Source organism: Malaya genurostris, chromosome 2 (genome assembly GCF_030247185.1).
Source record: "Malaya genurostris strain Urasoe2022 chromosome 2, Malgen_1.1, whole genome shotgun sequence".
Classification (NCBI taxonomy): domain Eukaryota; kingdom Metazoa; phylum Arthropoda; class Insecta; order Diptera; family Culicidae; genus Malaya; species Malaya genurostris.
This window is the reverse complement of record NC_080571.1, coordinates 151442258-151465594: the sequence shown is the minus strand read 5'-3', so window position 1 is coordinate 151465594 and position 23337 is coordinate 151442258. Positions and strand designations below refer to the sequence as shown.

The following is a 23337-nucleotide window of genomic DNA, read 5'->3' as shown; positions in this document are numbered from 1 at the left end:
CAGTGCAAGAGGTGGTGAAAACACAAGCGGAGGGAGTAGCCATAGCTAAGGTAAACGGAGTTTACTATTGTAGCTGCTACGCTCCACCGAGATGGTCAATAGACCAGTTCACTCGGATGGTCGACATGTTGACCGCAGACCTGGTGGGTCGGAAGCCGGTGGTTATAGCCGGGGACTTCAACGCCTGGGCAACAGCTTGGGGCAGCCGCTTCACCAATAGGAGAGGACAGACGTTACCGGAGGCCCTCGCCAAGTTGGACGTCGTGTTAGCGAATGATTTACTGAAAAGTACCTTCCAGCAGAACGGAGTCGAGTCGTTTATCCACCTGACTTTCTGTAGTCCCGGCTTAGCTGGAGATCTTAATTGGAGAGTTGATGGTGGCTACACCCATAGCGACCATCTAGCCATTCGCTACACGATCGGTCACTTGGCGAGAAGCACAAGGAAGAGTAAGATTCCCACAACTCTAGCGAGGAAGGTTGCTAACTTCGACCGCGAAACGTTTTGCGCTGCCCTTGAATTGGAGGAGCACAACGCGAACCTGAGAGGGGACGAGTTGGTCGCTATCTTGTCACGGGCGTGTGACGCAACCATGCCTAGAAAGGCTCAACCGAGGACCAACAGACCACCGGTCTACTGGTGGAACGAGCAAATTGCACGCCTTCGCGCATCCTGCCTCAGGGCTAGAAGAAGGATGCAAAGAGCTCGATCAGCAGATATGAGGATGGAGAGGAACACAGCGTTCAAAATGGCGAAGTTAGCACTAAACAAGGCCATTAGCGCAAGCAAAAGAGCCTGTTTCGACCAGCTATGCGAGGGAGCCAACTCCAACCCTGCAAATGAAGCCGAAAAGGTGACGAGATCGCTCGATACAAAGAAAGCCCCGGGGCCAGCGGTATCCCGAATGTGGATCTGAAGGCGGCTATAATGACAAAACCGGACATGTTCAGGGAAGTCATACAGAGATGTCTGTACGAGCGTATGTTCCCAGACATTTGGAAAAGGCAAAGGTTGGTACTATTACCGAAACCTGGGAAACCTCCAGGGGATCCATCGGCGTATAGACCAATCTGTCTGATCGACACTGTGGGTAAGCTCCTTGAGAAAATCATCCTCAACAGGCTAGCCCCCTTCATAGAGGAGGCAGGAGGACTGTCCAGCCAACAGTACGGGTTTCGCAGAGGCAGGTCGATGGCGGACGCCATAACATCGGTGGTAACCACGGCGGAGGTAGCCATACAGCGCAAACGACGAGGAATCCGCTACTGTGCGGTAGTAACGCTAGACGTTAAGAACGCGTTCAATAGTGCTTACTAGTCGAAGTAGGGAATCAGCAAGCTGATTCCCTACTTCGACTAGGAGTACCGGGAGGGCTGTACAAGATTCTGGAAAGCTACTTCCAGAACCGAGTATTGCTCTACGAGACCGACGAAGGCACACGTAATACTCCAATCACGGCTGGAGTACCACAGGGATCTATATTGGGCCCGATCCTGTGGAATATAGTGTACGATGGAGTACTGTGGTTGAGGCTCCCTCCGGGTGTCAAGATAGTTGGGTTCGCGGACGACGTCACGCTGACAGTCCACGGCGAATCCATCGAAGAGGTCGAACTGAGTGCATCACACTCAATCTGCTTGGTGTAGGACTGGCTGCGTAGCAGGAAACTGCAACTCGCGCACAACAAAACAGAGGTGATGGTGGTAAACAACCGCAAATCGGAACAGGAGGCGTTGGTACATGCCGGAGATTGCGTGATCCCCTCCGAGAGATCACTGAAGCAATTGAGTGTGATGCTTGACGATAAACTCAGTTTCAGCAAGCACGTTGAATACGCCTGCAAGCGTGCATCAACAGCGATCGCGGCGCTCTCCCGTCTAATGGCCAACAGCTCGCCTGTGCGCTCCTGTAAACGAAGGTTACTGGCAGGAGTGGCAGTTTCGATCCTCAGGTACGGCAGCCCGGTATGGGCGTCGGCACTAAATGTGGAACGCAACGCACAGATGCTGAAGAGTACGCATAGACTGATGTGTCTTCGCGTAATCAGTGCATGCCGCACTGTATCGAGGGATGCGGCCTGCGTGGTTTCAAGTATGATGCCTATCGGTCTGATAGTAAAGGAAGACGCGGAGCGCTACAGCATGCGAGGAGACCGGAACGCCAAAGACGCTTTTCTACGCAGATGGCAACAAGAGTGGGACAGCTCAGCCAAGGGTAGGTGGACACACACTCACAGGAGTGAGCTACTGGAGGCATGTGACATGGACACCACACCGGAAAACCTGATCCAGAGAATGTGCCACTGCGTAGAGAACTGGAACGCAGTGCCGACCGCGGCATCCCACATTGCGGGCATATTGCAGCAGAAATGGAGTGCAGATCAACAACAGGCAGTTGCGACCGGTAGCCGCGTGGAACCGTAGTAGGCTCAAGAGGGATCAGCGAATAAGCGTCGGTCCGGGAGAACCTTCTGCGCCGGGAAGCTCTTCGTCGGAGTAGTCTAGATCCATCGTCGGGAACTAGACGAGTAGTACGTAAAACTGCTAGGATCGTCGGGGCGCCAGTGAACCGGAAGCTATCCTCCAACCGGAATCACTGGATCGACCCAGGCATCCTCTCGGTCGGGCGTTGACGGGTATCGCAAGCACCGGTTTCGGGAGGGCCTCCTTCGTCGAAGAACTCTCCGTCGGTGTAGGCTAGTTCCTTCGGCGGGGGCTAGTCGAGTAGCCGCCACAACACCGATTCGAGTCATCGAGGCGCCAGCGAACCGGAAGCCATGCTCCAACCGGAATCGCGGGACCGACCTCAGCACTCCATCGGGTGTCCCGTGTGGTGTAAGAGACTCGGTGTCGGGAGATTCTCCTTCGCCGGGTAAATCTCCGTCGGAGTATTCTAGATCCTTTGTCGGGGACTAGACGAGTAAATCGTGGCGTAATACCGCTAGGATGGTCAGGGCGCCAGTGAATCGGAAGCTATCCTCCAACCGGAATCACTGGACCGACCCAGGCATCCTCTCGGTCGGGCGTTAACGGGAATCGAAAGCTGTCCTCAAAGGTAGATCATGCGAACAGAAAGCTGGATCCAAAATTCGTTCCGGCGAGAGTGAAGGAGATTTTCGGCGTGAACCTACATATTCTAGAAGACGTCGTAACTGGAAAGAAGGGCAGGTATCACGTAAAGGACATGAAGGCAGATTAGTGGAAACTTATACAGCTATGTATGCAGGCAAAGTCTGTTAACAAAGAGTTTGGAAGCTCCAGAAACACCGCAAGTGTTCGAGACAAATCACACTTCATCAGGGTGCGGCGAGCAACAACGGTTAGACTACCTCCCCACCTTGTTAGGACAACTTGCAGTAATGCAAGCCCCGCCAGGCTTACCGTTAGCGTATCATGAGAAAACGCAAGTTGTACGATTATTGAAACATAAAAGCCTTTTTTCAGGCGTGCCGGTAGTGGATCGTGAGAAAAACGCACATCGGAACCTTCGTCGATTCAGCGAAGCAGAGCGTTAGCAGACATGCCGGTAGCGAGCCGAGAGAAAAACGCATAGAGCGATTCGAGAAACCAGAAAGCCTTCAGCAGGCCGGCCGTTACCGTAACGGGAGAAAACGGATGGTTGAAACATAGACTGGTCAATCCAAGTCATAGGATTAAGGAAAGCGAGTCATAAGGTGGATAGATTGCTCGGGGAAGGCCCAAGACAACTGACAGTCGCAGCTAGTTGCGACGTCAGGGACGGGATCGGACTTCTTCCCAGAAAAGACTGAGGAGTCCACATGTTACCGTTAGGCAAGAAAACGGATTCAAGCTAAACAACAGCTTGAGTTATGTCGGCAACCAACGTACACAAAAATCACCCAAGTACCACGAAAAAAGCCTTTTTCAGGCAGCTCGTTAGCGAAACGAGAGAAAACGCACCCAAGTACCACGAGACAAGCTTTTTGCAGGCAAACCGTTAGCGGAACGAGAGAAAACGCGTATCGATGGAAGTAGATTGGTAAGAAGACACATCGGTTACGAATCATTTATTTTTATTTATTTATTTATTTATTAAACAATGAGAAAGGAAGAACCAAGTAGCAGCCTGAGCAAACCAGGACAATGGCAACAACAGAGCTAACTGTCGCAAGGTGGAATTGCATGGGAGCAAACATCGGGAATAACGATAATTGCAAAAGTGCGAAGAAGGCACATGTTTCTAGCTAGTTGAGAATTTTGGTTCAAAGCAGTCTTGGCATTACATTCCTGTTGTGAAATTTGGCCTTTCTGTTTCAACAGACTTCGCATCCGATTCTAAGTGTACAGAATCATTGCATGGCTGGTACTATGGATCCTACTGACACTAAGAACCCTTCCAGGTCAGGGCTCGAACATACGACAACTGGCTTGTAAAAAAAGCGTCCTATGCACTGAACCGCCAACCCGGGACATTTTGTTTCACAACGAATTTTGGTTCACAACGAGTAAATACAACCGCACACAAAGGTATCGTGAGAATACTAAAGCCTTCACAGGCCTGCCATTTGGTCAGATTGGGAGAAACTGACAGTCGTTTGAACAGCTATGAGTTACACCAGCTACAAAGTTTCACGAATACACGAGTTCGGAAGAAACTACCCATTCCTGGATTGGTGTCGACGTCGTGCAAGATCCAGAGCAGTCAGGGTTCGTAAATCGGATCGGGTAAACAGTGGTAATAGGGGTCGTTATGACAATCCGTACAAAAGTAACGCGATTCTGACGCGGTAAAACCCTTGAATTGGGCTCATAACGATCGAGGGACTAAATACCCATTTTCCTCTGCGACCGTCAACCATTTGTTACAAACCAAATAAGCTATCACAAATATATTGTTTAGTTATGTCTTTAATGTTAATTCAAACCTATTTAGCACTAAAATAGGTTAAGAGTTTATTGAATGTTCTGCCGTTACAACAGGACTTTCGTGTTTTGTGAACAAGAACTTACCCGAAGACTGATAGCCATAAGTATAGGGTGATTTTTTAAGAGCTTGAGAACTTTTTTAAACAATAAAACGCATAAAATTTGCAAAATCTCATCGGTTCTTTATTTTAAACGTTAGATTGGTACATGACATTTACTTTTTGAAGATAATTTCATTTAAATGTTGACCGCGGCTGCGTCTTAGGTGGTCCATTCGGAAAGTCCAATTTTGGGCAACTTTTTCGAGCATTTCGGCCGGAATAGCCCGAATTTCTTCGGAAATGTTGTCTTCCAAAGCTGGAATAGTTACTGGCTTATTTCTGTAGACTTTAGACTTGACGTAGCCCCACAAAAAATAGTCTAAAGGCGTCAAATCGCATGATCTTGGTGGCCAACTTACCGGTCCATTTCTTGAGATGAATTGTTCTCCGAAGTTTTCCCTCAAAATGGCCATAGAATCGCGAGCTGTGTGGCATGTAGCGCCATCTTGTTGAAACCACATGTCAACCAAGTTCAGTTCTTCCATTTTTGGCAACAAAAAGTTTGTTAGCATCGAACGATAGCGATCGCCATTCACTGTAACGTTGCGTCCAACAGCATCTTTGAAAAAATACGGTCCAATGATTCCACCAGCGTACAAACCACACCAAACAGTGCATTTTTCGGGATGCATGGGCAGTTCTTGAACGGCTTCTGGTTGCTCTTCACTCCAAATGCGGCAATTTTGCTTATTTACGTAGCCATTCAACCAGAAATGAGCCTCATCGCTGAACAAAATTTGTCGATAAAAAAGCGGACTTTCCGAATGGACCGCGGTCAACATTTAAATGAAATTATCTTCAAAAAGTAAATGTCATGTACCAATCTAAAGTTTAAAATAAAGAACCGATGAGATTTTGCAAATTTTATGCGTTTTATTGTTTAAAAAAGTTCTCAAGCTCTTAAAAAATCACCCTGTAGTTGGCGGTGATCGCGAATTAACCAGAATTCGCTGGTGGTATAATTTAAATTTGTGGATTTGTGTCATTTAGTTTTGTGAAGCTTGATCCGCACAGGAACATGTTACGAGCGTTGATTGTCTCAAGCATCACATTTATAATACGATGTATTGTCTCCGGGGGACTTCTTTGTGGCGTTGGCTCATAAATTTCTCATGATTCCAGCTTTCGCCGATTCATGAGAAATTTTTCTGTAACGGCAATGTTGTGTTACAGTTAAGTTAGTAACTTAAGGTTCATGAGGGGTTTGTGTTAAGCGTGCACGAAACACTCTGCATTGAATCAGGTACAATAGTAAAAAACTCGCTTGAAGAGCGAAACGCTACTGATTATTATTTTGAGTACACCGGCCGGACGGAGGTAGAGAACGCATAATTTAGTTTTTTGGGAAACAGGCAAGCGACCGGACGGAAAAAAGTGGTCTCGAGAAAAAAGGTGTGCCGCGTGTGTTGGATGCTCGCCATCGGGCAGTATTTCTTTTCTGGGGAACCGTTCTCTCTCGGCAGTTGGTGGCAAAACAGACCGATTGGATATTGACCCCGAAACACACCGCACGAAATTAACGAAGTTTGTCGCAAATTGGTGCCGCGAAAAGCCGCGTGGGCAAGAAAGGAGACGAGTTACGTGTCGAACGTTATCCGAATAATCCAGTGCAACTCTTTGGCTGGCACTGCTCCGGCGTAGTGTCGTGAATCACGGAGAGCGACTTGCGAGAGAAAGACAAGATCTATAGGATCCGGACAACGTGGAATCAGCACCCCCACCTTCCAACTCTCGAGGTTCGGTCGAACTCTTTCAAACAACGGATCAGGCAACTGGATTCATTGATGGACGTGAAACACCCTTCCAACGGGCATTTGGAATACACGTTCCGAGATTTACTGGCACGGCGTCCTTTCCTGGCGGAACCGGAGGTTGAGAAGATTAAACGGGAAATACTCATCGTTTTGTGTTAACTCCCATTGTGGACACGCTCCCGATCGCTCCGACCGTATTGGAATCAAAAGCAATCGGTAAGCTGGCCAGGATGGCAGTGAATTTTGGCAACCTGACGACAACATAAATGGTGAGTGCACTGCTATTTTTACTATTGCCTCTCACTAAATGAACCGAATGAATTATCAATGTTTGGGATGACTTTCCATTTGGGCTGAGAGCCTAATGTCCTCTCCACACTGACCGATGTTTTTCTAACAAATATACTAGTCAAAGAAAACAACTATATGCTTTTCGCACTACCCTTTAATAAATAATCAAAATGAAACGAAATAGACATTGTTAAAAGGGCTCAATTTAAGGCCATTCTACACTGATAGTTTCCCTAAGCTGCTTTTGTGAAGTAACGTGATGCTCACGAACACACCGTTCAAGCACATCCACAGATGTTCGATTTAATTCATGTCTGGTGTTTGAGGGGGTGTTAATGAGAAGTATTGTACAGAAGCCAAAGACGTACAACTTCTGCGGTGTGTTTAGGGTCATTGCCCTGTTGGAAATTACTATTAGCCTGATTAACCTTACTAAGTAAAGCTTTCTTACGGCACACACGAGCATTATACTTAGCTTCATTTAAAACTCTGCGCACTGTTCTGGGGCTAACATCCTTTCCACTAAACTCCTGCAACTCTGCTCGTACTTTTGATAAAGAAGTTTTAGGCTCTTTTTCAATAATTTGAATAACTGTTCGTTTATCTATCCGTTAATTTGCATGGTCATATTTTCTAGCTTCATTATTGAAGTTTTCGCTATGTTTGATTATACTCTGAACCGTTGTTCTGCGTCTACAATTGCTCTCAATTATTTCGGTAACAGATTTGTTTAACCTGAACAAGTTCATAATAATAATTAACCTATATTATTTCAACTGAAAATATTTTATTTCAACTGAAACAGATCACGCAAAAACAAGCGAATTCTACTCAGAACAAACATTTGTATACGAGTGTTACCAGATCTCTCGGCCTAAAAATAACAATCATCTATTTTTGTGACGAATACTTATGTCCCCCTTGGAATGTGAAGCTGATATGTATTTTATCCAATAACAATAAATAATGTCTATTTAGCAAAAAAAATACTAATCAGGTGAAGTAGTTGTTACACTTGAATTATTGTATCTATAGGAAACATAATTTAAGCGAAGTGTATGAAAAACATATAGTGTGCAAATGACGAATACTTATGACAATCAATGTATATTCCGTGGTGAGAAAACATGAAGTCAGTTTTATTCATATTCACATCCTCCAGTTATGTTTGTGACATTACTCACTCGTCTTTTTAGAATTCCACAATAACATTTTTGATGATATGATTAATAAGAGAAAGGTTCCATTACACCGTATAGGTAAATTAAAACAGACGTATACGTAATACTCATTATGTTGCAACAATGTTAGAACATCTTACCGTCCTTTAGTAATAACAATTATTCGAAATGATAAAAAATAGCAATACAAATCCGAAATATTGACGTTAGTCAGTCCCGTACTCATTATTTCGTTTCAGGAGGGGCCCTGAACGAACATAAAACAGTTAACTATTTTATGTATCTAATTCATTGTGCGCATTTAGTAAATCTTGTTTCTTAGAAGCTTAAGTGCAGATCCAAAAGTAAATAATGAAGTGAAAAGAACCTCCGAACTCGCATAGAAAATAATTAACACTTTAAGTTATTTATTACATATTAGTAGGGATGCGACATTAAGAGTGAATTGAAAAAGAAGAACCGATGAAGAAGTATTTATCTATTTTATGGAGTATGTTGGTTGATGAGGGCACAGCGATTCTCGTAACGTAATGATTCAGCCAAGGTAGTCTTCGAAGATGAAATAGGACGAAACACTTTCAACTTTCGTACCCTTTCGATCCGATCGTTGTGAACATTGTGATGCAAGGCCAAAATTACAACTTGATATTCCAGAGTACTGCGTACTAGTGCAATGTAAACATTCTAGAAAAAATACAGGGACAGAAATTTTTCTGAACTCCTTATTTCACACATATCCTTACAAACTTCGGCGGTTCCCGATTTCAGGTTCCGGAAGTAGCGGTCGAAACCTTCAAAATGTAGCTCAAATCGATTTCTTAATATTTAGGAACAAATAAGCGCAAGGAGATCGTGATAGTTCGAGGATGCCAAATTGAGCGAATAAGGTGAATGGGGAAGTAATTGGAACCATAAATAGTCTTAGGTTGCCATGGTAGCGATATTCGGTATTTGATCGCTCCAATAATGCACACCAATACTATGGTTCAATTTTCATTTTTCAAGGTAGTTCATGAAAAGTTTGCAATGATAATCAAAGAAAACTAACATCCAACGATTAAGATCTAGGTTTCGCCAACATTACCAACCTACACCAAAAGTCTAACCGAATCTGCATCAGTAAATCCAAACAGTATGAGTATGCATCCGCGGCTTCCAGAGCAAATCTTTTTCATATGCAAAATCTTACTCAAGATATGGTAAGTGCGCTCAGTAATAATTCTTGTGGGATCTGTGAGGCTGCGCACCTTTCCTTTCCAATCATCCAGCACCATTTCATGTAATGTTAACACCGTCACTAGTACGCGCATCGTAGCCCCTATCGCTGCGGGCTTGATTACCACGAAACTCTCGAAACCACAATTCCACGGTGCATTCCAAAGAGCACTAGACTCATAATCTCGTATCATAACTTTTGTTTGGTTTTCTCCGCCTTTTCGCCTCCCAAACAAGGTCAAACAATTTCTTTAGTTGTATAATATGTATAAAAATAAATGAGTAAATAGTATGCTTTTACAATCAATAAAGGTGTCCGATTCCGAGAGGGGCCAGGACCCCTTGGGCCCCCTTCTGGGTACGTGCCTGACGTCAGCTACTTGTTGTTTACATTTTTTGAAATAACACCCATATCACATAAGTGAAGAAAGAAAGCATTTTAAATGAATGAAGTATGAATAAAAAACAAACTAATATTAAAGTAATTCATATGTTGCAGTTTTCAGGTAGTTTATCAACGAAATAATTTAGAATTAAATTTAAATATCTCAATATCTTCTGGGAATATCCCAAGATTTGATTAACAAATATTCACTGCATGTGATCAATTGATAAAGTATCTGCACTGTGGAGCCAACCCAGTAAAATAGTATATGTTGTATAGTTACTTTAATGCCAGTTCATTGAATGTAATCACAAAAAAATATGCCGGAGTTAAACGTAGAAACCGATAAAGCACAGATAAATAAACTCGATGTACTGTCTGGAATAAATTGGTGTTGATAAATGTATGCTTTCGATCTGCTTTCTCTATGATAGTTTCGTTCTTTGTTGATCTGAAGAAAAGCACCGTAACCAATAAACCACTGATGAAAAAAAACGTATCCACGGAGAATGTAGCATTTCCAACCACTTGATACGAGAACGATCTTTCCGTAATTTTTCTTCCATACTGAAAATAGAAAAACAATATCGATGTTAAACATCTTATGTTATGATTGTATAAAGGGTATAAAAACACGATTTTTACACTCGACATTAATAAGAGCTATTCTACTATACATGATGTATTTAACGAGTATGTCAATTTGATACGGACATCAATTATAAATTCAGAACGAATTTATTATATTCTCGATTTATTATATGTTCATTTATTATGTTTAGTAGATATGAATACACTTTAAAAAATTGTTAAAAAGCCTGTTCTTTATCCACCTAGTGATGTATAAAAGCATTTCTCTTTCATCAATACAGTTAAATAAACATATATTTTGTTACTTTTTTGTAGAAAATTTCTGAATCATTTCTCAGACCAAGCGTATCGGCAATAATAGATTTGAACTTGATTACAGATACGGATAGAAAAAAAAAACCGTTTCAATCCACCTAGTGGAGTAATGATGCCTTTCTCATATTACTTATATTTTCAAAAACATCACTAGAAGATTCTGTCAAGATTTTTTTCAAACTTGAGTAAAATCAGGAAATTTTTCTTTGATATAAGCTATCTTTTAATTTTTTTTTATTTTCGTGGTTCATATCACCCTTTTATTCCGGAACCTAAGGGAGGACTGGGATAAAATTCAATACACACAGACATTTACTCAGTTAGTCGAGCTGAGTCGAAAGTATATAACATTCGGCCGAATATTTCCGAATCTTTCCAAATTTTTCCATATACGAAATGAAGCCACAACCCAATTTTAATCTCGCCCGATCCTAGAATTACTGATGTCGATTAATTCATATCCAAAAAAATTGAGTGGTACATCTTTTACGCCATTATACCACTGAAACCGTAGGTGGCAGCCATGTGAACTGGTGCTACATTCACTTTTCATTAGATTTAGATTTTTGACTTGTTGTTGGTTTAAATGACAAATTCTATTTTCATCGTGATCGGATTCTTGTGTGATTTATGCAAGATGGGAATAAAGTTATATTTAATACTTAGGGAAATGGTGTGATAAATGTTCAAATTGTCGTAGTTGAGCAATTCCAGGAATGGGTAGACGAAAAAATGACAAAATCAGAATCGAGTTTCTCCGATTCGGATGAAACTTTGCACATGGCTTCAGTATGGCAAACCATACGTTTTGAACCGATTGAAAGGTCAATCCGACTCGGGACTGATTTTTAAAAAAGGTGTATATATTTTTGTATTTCACAAAAATGGCCTTTTTCAAACCGTTGTAACTCGGAAACCGTTAATTGTGCAAAAATGGCGTTCAGGAAGAAGTTGTAGGGAATCGATTGGGCACTCTAAAAATATATATACACTGAAAATTTTTTTTGACTTTTTTTCTCATTAATTACAAAATAATCCGAAAAAGTAATATAAAAAAAAAGCATGGTTTTAATTTTTTTGATAATTTTTATTTTAAAGCAGTTATTAAAACCTACAGATCGATGGCTATCCAATCCGTGCCTCTTGAAAAATGAGGAATTTACAGCTAAAACTTTAAGGGACTCGTTGTAATTCGGAAACAGTTCATCGTACAAAAATGGCGTTCAGGAAGAAGTTGTAGGGAATCAATAGGCACTCTAAAAAAATGTATACTGAAAAAATTCCATTTTTTTTCAAAAGGCACGGATGGGATAGCCATCAATCTGTAGGTTTTAATAAGAGCTTCAAAATGGAAATTATCAAAAAAAAATCGAAATCCTGATTTTTTTTAATTTAATTTTTTTGGTTCTTTTGGTTTGGTTTTTTGAAATTATTGAGAAAAAAATCAACAATTTTTTCAGTGTATATTTTTTTAGAGTGCCATATTGATTCCCTACAACTTCTTTCTGAACGCCATTTTTGTACGGTTTCCGAATTACAACGAGACCCGTAAACTGTTTTAGCTGTAACTTCCTCATTTTTCAAAAGGCACGGATGGGATAGCCATCAATCTGTAGGTTTTAATAACAGCTTTAAAAAAGAATTATCAAAAAGTTTTTCGGATTATTTTGTAATTATTGAGAATAAAAAAAAATTTTGTTCTGTTGATTTTTGTTTTAGATTCCCTACAACTTCTTCCTGAACGCCATTTTTGTATAATTAACGGTTTCCGAGTTACGATTTGGAAAAGGCAGTTTTCGTGATATGCAAAAATACATACGCTCTTTTTAAAAATCAGTCGTGAGTCGGATTGACCTCTCCATCGGTTCAAAATTTATGGTTTGCCATACTGAAGCCATGTGCAAAGTTTCATCTAAATCGGAGAAGGTCGGCGAATAGGTGGCAGTAGTATTTCCAACGCCTAGCAAATTCGAAATTTACACAGGATTTTGGAAAATGTTGTTCGAGCCTGTCTATCTGTTATCTGTTGTTCAGCCATCTCTGAGAAAATTGAGTGGTAAGAAATAAAGCGCGTTTCGTCGGTTACGTCACTTATTCCGTTATATCTCCAAAACCAGAAGAGACAGCAATTTGATCTTCAAAGTTGATTAATGACTTAATAGTAACTTTCAAACATGCCTAAATTTGTTGAAATTGGTTAAACCATGTGTTGCGAGCTGAGGTCGAAAACTCTACAAGTACGAGAAAGGTGAACCGAGTAGCGAACGAAGAAAAATTATGTGTGTATGGCTTGATAGTATAATTCAATCTGATTTTATTTCGCAGTATGTATGTAGAGAGTAATTATAGCGGTATGAGAGATAATAAAATTTAAAGCGATATTAGGTGATTTCCTGTGTCTGCACCTGATAAATGTGTTGGTAGTTGACCTAATCGGCAGCAGTGGTCTGTGAGATTTGGGGCCAACATAAACCGCCCAAAAAATTACGGTCAGTAATTTCAGTTCCAACTAGTCCTGATACATACTCGTCTAAGTCCAATGGCACCACTGGTACCCTCCGTACGTCTCGTCTTGTGGTTCGTAATCTAGTTTTGACTAAAACCACACAAATTAATCCTTCAGGTCATTGACCAAGATGACGAAATCTCCAACAACAATATTTTTGGTGGATCGTTGCATTTTGTGAAGTGTTATATTGAGCGAACGTATTCTAACTGCCAACGAGAACGGAATTCTTGGGCCAATCGATATATGTACTACCATCGTGATAATGAACTGATATTTCGCTCAAGCATGTTTATTTCGGGAACTGTTGTAAGCGCTCTTTCAATGAGGAAATGTGCAGGTGTCAATGGTTGTGGTTTATTAACATTACTTGACATCGGAGTGATGGAACTAGAATTCATCGTGGCTGGGCCCTGCGCAAGAAGAGTAGACTATTCTTTGAACGTAAAATTTTGATTACCTGCTATTTTACTCAAATACTGTTACGCAGTCTTTATTGCGGACTTCAAAAGTCCACTGTGGTGTGGAGATCAATCGGGAATAAAGTTCCAATAAACCACTTTATTTGCCATAAAATCGGTCACCAGGTTGTTGTGAACGGCAGAGTTCATAATTTGGTTGATCTCTTGAAATTGTTTGGAGGCTGGTTGATCTCTTGAAATTGCTACCACATTGCCAATTTTGTACAAACTCACCGGGATAAGGGGCATCCCAGACCAGCAATCTAGAATGTTACCTTCAGCTCCCACAGTCGCTGAATTATTAGCTTAGCATTAACGATAATAGGCGCTAGTAGTCCCAAAGGATAAAAAATTCTAGCAATTTGAGACAGTATGATTCGTTTCGTTGGGTGAAGGATCTGTGTTTGATGATAGCTGAAATGAATCTCATCGCTGCACGGCTGCCAGTGAGTTCCGAGGGCCTTGATTGTATTGGAGTCGTCGAGTTTGATGGACATCTTCAGCTTCAGATATGCTTTCCGAATACAATCCAGTGCTGTTGGACGCCCACCTACGCAGATGAGAGCCGGAAGGAACGAATATTTCCGTCAGTTGTTGGCGTAGATATTTAGATTCTGCGATGGTTAATGCACCGACGAGAAGATCATCGACATACATTTCTTTTAGTGCCTTTTGCACAGCTTGTGGATACTGCTCACGATGGGATAGTAAAAGTTCCCGTACACATTTCGTAGTCAAGTATGATGCACTCTTAGTGGCATACGTAACGGCGTTGAGTCGATATTCGTCCACCGGTTTGTCCTTGGACCTCCACCAAAGTATTCTTTGGAAATTACGATCGTCGTCATGTAGTTGAATCACACGATACAGTTTCTGGATGTCTCCAGTGAAAACAATAGCCGGAAAGCGAAAATGTAAGAGTATGTCGATCAAAGAAATCAAAGAATCCTGCACTACTGGCCCGGCCATAACAATATCGTTGAGAAATCTATCGCTACTTGCTTTAGAGGAAGCATCGAAGACGCAGCATTTCGTCGTCGTACTGGCTTCTATCACAATGACAAAGATTTAAAGTAACCAAATCTCACAACTTTCACATTTCATGGCATGATCGCTCGAACAACTTCATCGGAGACGCCATTGATAGTGCACAAACTTGCGGCGGATGCAGACGATATTGTTGGCTGTCCCACGAAACGCTAAATGTGCAGGGCTGGTATTCCGAGACGTTTATCGTACCTTGCCTTCAGCTTAGCGAGTGCAATATCATAATTAACATTTTCGATTCGTAGATGTGAAATTAAAGACCCAGCCTCACCTGATAGGTTAGTTTTCAGGAAATAAAGTTTCTGGCTGTTCTGCCATGATTGATTTTTGTGATCAGCACTGTCGAACAGGTCGTAGAAAGAAGGCCAATCTAGACTTTTACCGCTAAATGTAGGAATCCAGCTCAATCTGGATGTCGATCTCTTCCAACTCCTCACTAGAGTGAAAACAAGTCAAAGTTCTTTTAACACGATCTTAATGCGATTCAAGCGATTTTCTTTCAAGAACGAGGAAGTCCACTATGGATTATTACATACAATTGCACTTCGCGGGACTTGATTTCCAACTAACGCACGACGGTGAGTATACGGATTATATGCGTTTAATTGATACTGACGGTCTCGAAATCCGGTTCGAAGAACCACCATGTTTCAAAAAATTGAGCGCAAAAAAACAACACGTTTCGTCGGTTACGTCACTTATACTATTATGCTCAAGGAACCCGCAGTCACAGCCAATTGATCGTTGAAATTGATAAGTGACTCAAGAAATGGTAACAAAAAGCGCACTTTGTTTTGTCCGTTACGTCACTTATATCGTTATATCTCCTGAACCAGAAACAATAGCCATTTGATCGTTAAACTTGATTAATGACAAAATATAAGCTTCAAACGACCTTAATATTTTTGAAATCGGATCGGCGACCTTCGATAAAAATGAGTGCAAAAAACACGTTTTGTCGGTTAGGTCACTTATTTAATTATTTCAATCAAAGTGCCTTTGCTCAATAATGAACTAAACAGACCGGCATGTCAGAATAAGTATACTATCCCAGAAATATTAGGCCTGATATTTAATCAACGACTCAACTCCGTTTCGCTGGAAGGTGCTTTTGGCAGCGTCGTTCCCCAGTACCACATCTAGCTTGGCGGAGGCCTCTAGCAGCGTCTGCCCTCTCTGGTTAGTGTGGCGGCTACCCCACGCCGTTGCCCATTCAGGATCAAAATTAGACAAACGTATTTATCGAGAAATTGCCATTATCTCGTGCATTAAAAATTATTTGAAAAAATTATCAATGGAAAAATATTGTAACAAGTAAAAAGGTGGGTGGGTAATGTCAGAGACATAACTGGATGTCGTGAATACGAAAAAACTGATACGCTCTTATTACTTTTCCGAATATCAGTTGGTTGATTGATTGTATGAATTGTGCAAGATTTCCTCTTTTTCACTAATAGAGTTTGAAGCGATGTACCTACATTAAAATACAGATTAGTTACATTAAACAGCTACTATTCTACAACAATATATTCCAAACTTGAAACAATTCTTTTATAATTTGCTAATATAGCAGGCTAGGTACGACAAATTTGTAGTTTATTTTTATTGATGCTACAAAGTTCGAAGATATCTGATTCTTCTCGAAATTTCAGTACGAGACAATTGCAATGGGCTGGTCTGAAATGTATCGACGATCTTCGGTATGCAAGATTCTAATAATAATAATAATAATAATAATAATAATAATAATAATAATAATAATAATAATACTTATAATAATAATAATAATAATAATAATAATAATAATAATAATAATAATAATAATAATATTAATAATAATAATAATAATAATAATAATAATAATAATAATAATAATAATAATACTAATAATAATAATAATAATAATAATAATAATAATTTTTTTTTGTTTCATTATTGACATTTTACACGGTGTTTGCCGTGCATTCGTGTCAGAGAAGGGTGTTTTTGTGTATGTGGTGTTGTGTGTGAGTGTGTTATTGTGTGTTTATGCTACAGCGCAAGTTTTCATCACTTTTACTTTCATTTTCTTCGTTTCGTATCTACCTATTTTCCTCTACTTCTCTTCTACCTCTTCCGTTATGTCTTTCTGCTTTACATGTTTTGATTTTCATCTTGAATTTACTTTTGCCATTTCCCCATCATCTTCGTTTATATTTCCATATATATATTGACTTTCTTCTTCTTCTTCTCAACTTAATCATCATCTAGACTTCATCTCTGTATTTCTGATTTAATTTTTCCCCTTAGCCTCTTTAATCGAAACTGTTCCAGCCACTTTTGATCTACAATTTGTTGTTTAATTTTGTTTCACGTAGGAAGTTTAGCAACTGGATTGCTTGTTCATCGGTGTTTCTCAGAGCTTCATATAGACTGCTGCCGATGTTCTATTTTCTTCGCTCTCCATCGTACTTCCTACATTCGAGGATAATATGCCGCACCGTCAGCTCTACACCGCAACATTCGCAGTTCGGCGGTTCTTCTTTTTTCAGCAAGAAGGTGTGGGTCAGCCGTGTATGGCCAATCCTCAGCCGTGTAAATTGACGCTGTTCAGCAGGGCTGCCGCGATCGGTCCACCTAAGCGTGTCGCGTTTGACCTCCCTCAGCTTCACGTATCTCGCTTCAAAACCACTGCCTCTCCCATCGGAGGCGAATCGCCTGCTTTGCTGCCCTTGCAGCATCTTCCGCTGGAATTGGGATATTGGTGATAGGTTGTGTTTTGCCCTCGTTAGCCAATCGGTCCGCCTCCGTGTTTCCGCTGATGCCAGTATGCCCCGGAATCCAGCAGAAACGAACGGATTTGTTTCGCACTATTTGTTCGATCTCTTGTATCCACGGGTGGCGAGAATGTCCTGCTTCTAAGGCCAGGAGACAGCTAGCCGAATCGGTCATGATCACCACTTCGTTGCGAACATTCGGTATAGAGAGTGCCATTTTAATGGCGTATGCCTCTGCTGAGAAGACACTGCATTTTTTCGGAAGACTGTATTTCTGGGCTATCCCGACGTTGTAGAATGCTGCCCCTACCGTGTCTTCACACTTGGATCCGTCAGTATAGATGACGGTCGAATGGCGGAAACGAGTGTCTAGTACTTGCCGAAAGATCGGATGAACTTTCTGAGGTGGATCTCCTGCGCGAACATTTTCCTTCACCTCCCACACAATCGCTGGCTTTCGTGCGTTCCATGCACGACTACTCTGCCGTGTGAGTTGGCCGACAACAGGAAGAGGTGAACCGGTTAGTTCTTCCAGCCGGTCTGATGCTCGCTGGATCAGAGGAAGGGTACCGTTATTCCGATTATGCGAATATATTCGGATGGCTGTTCGCACTGTGGCTTGAGCTGCAAGTAATTCGAAGGGTAGGGTCCCTGCCTCGGCCATGATCGAGACTATTGGACGGGTAACAAAGGCTCCGGAAGCAAACCGGACCATTTTGTTGTAAGCAGGGGCAAGAGTCTGCAAATTCGGCGATCCTCCTCGACTGACAAGTCCTATCCCATACAGCAACTTCGAGGTGACTAATGCTAATCCAACCTGCAGCAGAGATGTTCGATTGCCACGTGAGCGTTGGGCACCGATCATCCGCAGAATCCGTAACCGAGACTCGCAAGCTTTTTTCGTCAACTTGCAGTGAGGTCTGAAAGTGAGGGTTCGGTCCAAGGTTACACCCAGAATCCTCAGCTGGTTGGTCGTCGGAATGGGAGTCTGATCGATGGTGATGTCTCCTATAGGTTCATTCCGTATATTCGGGCTGCAGTAAAAAATGAAGGACTTTGTTGTCGACATGGCGAAACCGGCGATTTTCGTCCAGTGATCGGCAGTCTTGACGGCGGCCTGCAGTTTACGGTATAACCCGTCACTTCTGGCGCCTCGCACAGCGAGGAGGATGTCGTCCGCGTATAGGAGTATGTCAACTCCTTTCGGTATCACTTGGAATATCGGTTGCATAGCGACGAAAAACAGGGTCACAGAGAGGACCGAGCCTTGAGGTACTCCGTTTTCCAGCGGATGTTCGCGAGATAAGTGTCTCCCTACGGACACCTAGAATGTTCGCTCGGAGAGGAAGCTCTGTATGATGTTGAGCATTCGACCACGTATTCGCCATTTTTTCCATGTGCGAACTATTCCATGTCGCCAGGTAGTATCGTATGCTTTCGACAGGTCCAGTGAAGCTATCAGACAGTGCTCGTCTGCGGTTGGAAGCGATTTCTCCAGCTCAGCAAAGTACGTATCCGTGCCCCGCCCGGGACGAAACGCGTGTTGGCGTTTGTCGAGCCGACCATTCAACTCTAGCTCAGTAATTAGGCGACGGTTGATGATCCGCTCTAGCAGCTTTGCCATGCAGCTGGTGAGCGAGATTGGCCGAAAGGCAGCAGGCCCGGTATCGTGACAATTAGGTTTTGGAATGGAAACGACGATGGCATTCCGCCAGCTAGCGGGAAACTCTCCGTTACTCCAGATTGTATTGAGCAGCTCGAGGAGCGTCACTTTCACGGACAGGGGCAGGCGTTGAAGCAGAGGATACCCTATCATGTCGGGTCCTGTAGAGGCACCTCGTCCTTTGTCGAGAGCCCACAGAAGTTCGTTCAGGGTGATGTCGGTGTTGTATACATCCTCGGTATTGGGCGAAAAATCTATGGACTCTCGTTCCGTTCTTGCCTTCGCCATCTGGAAAGATGGAGGGTAGCTGGAGGTCGCTGATCTCTCGCTGTAATGACTGGCCAGTTCTTCCGCTGCTTCTTCGGGATTGTCTATAAAACCGTCCGCTCTCTTGACTACTATGGTGCGTTGTTGCCGGCTGCCACGCAAACAGTTCACCATCTGCCATAGTTTTGTCGTCGAGCTGTCCGGAGAGATTGTTGCTACGAAATTCTCCCACGAATGTTCCTTTGCCTCTTTAATCGCCTTTCGTGCTGCTGCTCTAGCTTCCTGAAAACTAGCCAACGCTGCGGGTTGATCTGGATCGAATCTCTGCAGGCGCCGTAAGGCCCGCAAACACTTTCGTCGCTGTCGGATGGCAGTCTTCTCTTCTGGGCACCACCATGGTACCGCTTTTGGTCCAACTCGGCCGCTGGTGCGTGGTATGGAAGTGTTAGCTGCTGCTATCAACTTCTCCGTGAAGCTGTCAACATTCCACTCGACGTCTAGGCAGATTGTCTCAGCGGTGATTTGTTCATACAGCGACCAGTCGGCGCGGTCATAGAGCCATTTCCGTCGCACGGTTCGCGTGCTAGACCATCCAGGTATGGTCACCGTTATCGGGAAGTGGTCACTGTTGTGGGTGTCCGAAAGAGTTCGCCATGTAAACTTGGGAGCCAGACTCTTAGAGCAGAAGGTAACGTCGATTGCCGAAGTATGACCAGTGGCCGGGTCGATGCGTGTGGGAGAGCCACTGTTGAGAATCACAAGATTCCTGTCTAATGTCGTGTCAGCTATGAATCGGCCAAGTGCGTTCGATGATGATGACCCCCACGCAAGGTGATGTGCGTTGAAGTCACCCAGAAATATAACCGGGCCATCCAGTTTATCGAGGAGCTCGCTCAAAGCGGTTTGATATTGGGCTGAACTAGGCGGAATGTAGATGGACACAACAGTTACCTGCACCGGCGCATAGATACGCGCAGCGACTAGATGGAGGGAGGTGTTGATTTGCTGACGCTCGAACGGTATACCTTCTCGGATAGCAAGGCCTAACCCATGTTGCCAGTAATGGGTGCTGTTTGACTCCAACAGTAGCGTGTAGTTCCTGCCAACGAAGTTTGGAGGTATGACCGTTTGATTAACCTTCGTCTCTTGAAGTGCCATGACGCAAGGTTCGAGGTTGGCGGTGAGGAGCTTCAGTTTGCTGATGTTTGCCCTAAGGCCGCGCAGGTTCCATTGGAGTGCGAAGCAGCTGCCGGAGGAACTGTTCGTACCGGAACTGATGGTGGATCTTCCAGCAGATGAGTCGGCTGAAAAAGAGGGAGATGCCGCAGTAACCGCTGCTGGTAATCGGTTCGTGGAGAGACTTGCCTGTAAAACGTCCCGGGCGACTCCTTCAACCTGCTGCACTTGCGTCGGAGGGGGTACTACACTTTCTCCGCTTCCGAACCGATAAATCTCGTTGTCCGTGTTCGTGCTAGGGTCGTCATGGTGGTCCAAACGTTGTTGAGTGGCGGAATTATCGAAGATACTGACTGGGGGGTGTGGCCGGTATCTCCACTTCATAGCCGACACAGTCCATCATCATGGGATCGGGTGTAGTGACAGCAGTTTTCTTCGGGGGCGGGCTAGGGTCAGGCGATATGACCGATTTGTCGTACTTTCGGGGGCGGCCAGGGCCTCGCTTCGGTTCCTGAACGGCTGGAGAGTGGCTACTTGATCGAGTGACCGGATTCGACCACGTCGGTGCTGGTACTGGTCTTTGGCTGTGATGTTGACTTCCACGGCTTGCGCTGCGCGATCGTTCATCAGAAATCTTCTGTTTCAGCAGTTGGTTGAGATTGTTCACACTGTTAATTTTTTCGTCTTTCTGCTTGATTTCTTCGCGCAGTTTGGCTATGTCCTCGTCCTTTGCCTTCACGGTCGCTTCAAGTTCCCGCAATCTTTTTTCAAATTCGCTAAATCGCGATGCCGCTTGGGCATAGCTACCACCTGTCTGTAGCTCAGTACGTTTCCTAGCCTCTGGGAAAGACACGTTATCGCGGACCTTAATTTTAATGACTTCGACCTCCTTCTTGTAAACAGGGCACTGTCGACTGGTAGGACGGTGATCACCCTTACAATTTCTGCATTGGGAAGCCTCGTTGCACTCCTCTTCTCCATGATAATCGCCAGAGCAGTTAAAACAGCGTTGTGGTCCAGGGCAACGGACACGGGTGTGGCCGTAGCTGAAGCAGCTATAGCACAACAGAGGATTCGGGAAATATGGCCGGGTGGGAATACGCAGCAAACCGATCTTGAGGTACTCCGGGTACGTGGTTTTGGAGAACGTTAGGATCAGCGCGGGTGTATTAACTCTCTTTTCACCTTCGTTTCTGGTGATTCGCTGCACACGGACAACGCTTTCCTTCAGCATTTCAGTCAAAATGCCTTTTTCGTCCATTTCGATAATGTCGTAGCAGGAAATGACACATCGACTTATGTTCAGGTGTGGATGAGGGGCTACTTCAACTTCAGTTCCATCGAACAGCTTGGTTAGTGTTAGCAGCTTGGCAACCTGGGCAGGGTTGCGAATCTTCAGAGTGTATTTCTTTCCCTGATCCTCGGATTTAGCGCTTTCGATTGGTCCACCGACAAAGCTTTCCACCGATTTCCCGATGATGAAGGGATTTTTCGGAAGTGAAACACCATCCTTTCCCGTCAGCTGAAGGAATGTCAGCTCACCGAATTTATTCGTCGGGTCCATGTCGGGTCGCGAATTACTCGGAAAACACCTGGTAAAGTTCAGAGCGCGCGCGCTATGACAAGCAAGCATTGACGGCGTGCCAAAACTGAATAATAATGATAATAATAGCAATAATAATAACAATAATAATAATAATAATAATAATAATAATAATAATAATAATAATAATAATAATAATAATAATAATAATAATAATAATAATAATAATAATAATAATAATAATAATAATAATAATAATAATAATAATAATAATAATAATAATAATAATAATAATAATAAAAATAATAATAATAAAAATAATAATAATAATAATAATAATATAATAATAATAATAATAATAATAATAATAATAATAATAATAATAATAATAATAATAATAATAATAATAATAATAAAAAAACAGATTAGCCTGTTTATATGGCAACCCTGTTTCGCATGGCATATTTTTACACGGCCCCATACTAGTATAAAAATGTGTTCAATATTCGCTTTCGCATTGCCGTTCGTAATTGAATGTGTTGGTGACGGTACAAATCAGCTTTTCTACCTGTTTTCGGTGCCATCGTTCTGACGGTGTCTCGTACGTACAGAGTAGCTGCTTTAACTCAAATGACGCTATTTCTCACATCACATTTCAATTTATACCGGTAGCGGTGTACGGACCTCCCCTTCACAGAACGGGAAACAGTGAGACGATATAAAAGAGAGAGTTAGTAGAGCGGCAGTCAGTAATACTGAATTGGCTGTCTAACGGTTAACAGCTTCTTGTGGAATTTTCACGCACACAGAAGGAACAATTAATGGCATGGCAAAGTCACGCTCGAACCGTGCTGGTCTGCAGTTCCCAGTTGGCAAAATCCATCGTCTGCTCCGGAAGGGAAACTGCGTGTCGGTGCCGGTGCACCGGTCTATCTGGCGGCAGTGATGGAGTACTTGGCTGCCGAAGTGTTGGAATTGGCCGGTAATGCTGCCCGTGACAACAAGAAAACGAAAATCATCCCTCGCCATCTGCACCTGGCCATCCGTAACGACGAGCAGATGAAAACCCCGTTCTTTTCAGGACGACCACATCACTGTGATAAAGAAATATTTAGATTGCTTCAAGTTTAGCCAGTTCTGATACGCCTGGAAAGTAGAATGCGCAAATTAAGTGGAAACATTAATTGTCATACCGAAC

The 23337-nt window shown here is 43.0% G+C and overlaps 1 protein-coding gene across 6 annotated transcripts in view; it reads right to left on the bottom strand.

Moving 5' to 3' along the window:
- LOC131427593 (nose resistant to fluoxetine protein 6) overlaps positions 1 to 23337 on the bottom strand; it is a 1835865-nt gene that overhangs the window by 1002939 nt on the left and 809589 nt on the right. For all 6 annotated transcript variants that reach the window (XM_058590935.1, XM_058590937.1, XM_058590936.1 and 3 more), the window contains one exon: positions 10098 to 10381. In XM_058590935.1, coding sequence (XP_058446918.1) covers positions 10098 to 10381 — 284 coding nt within the window. The remainder of the gene's footprint in view (positions 1 to 10097; positions 10382 to 23337) is intronic.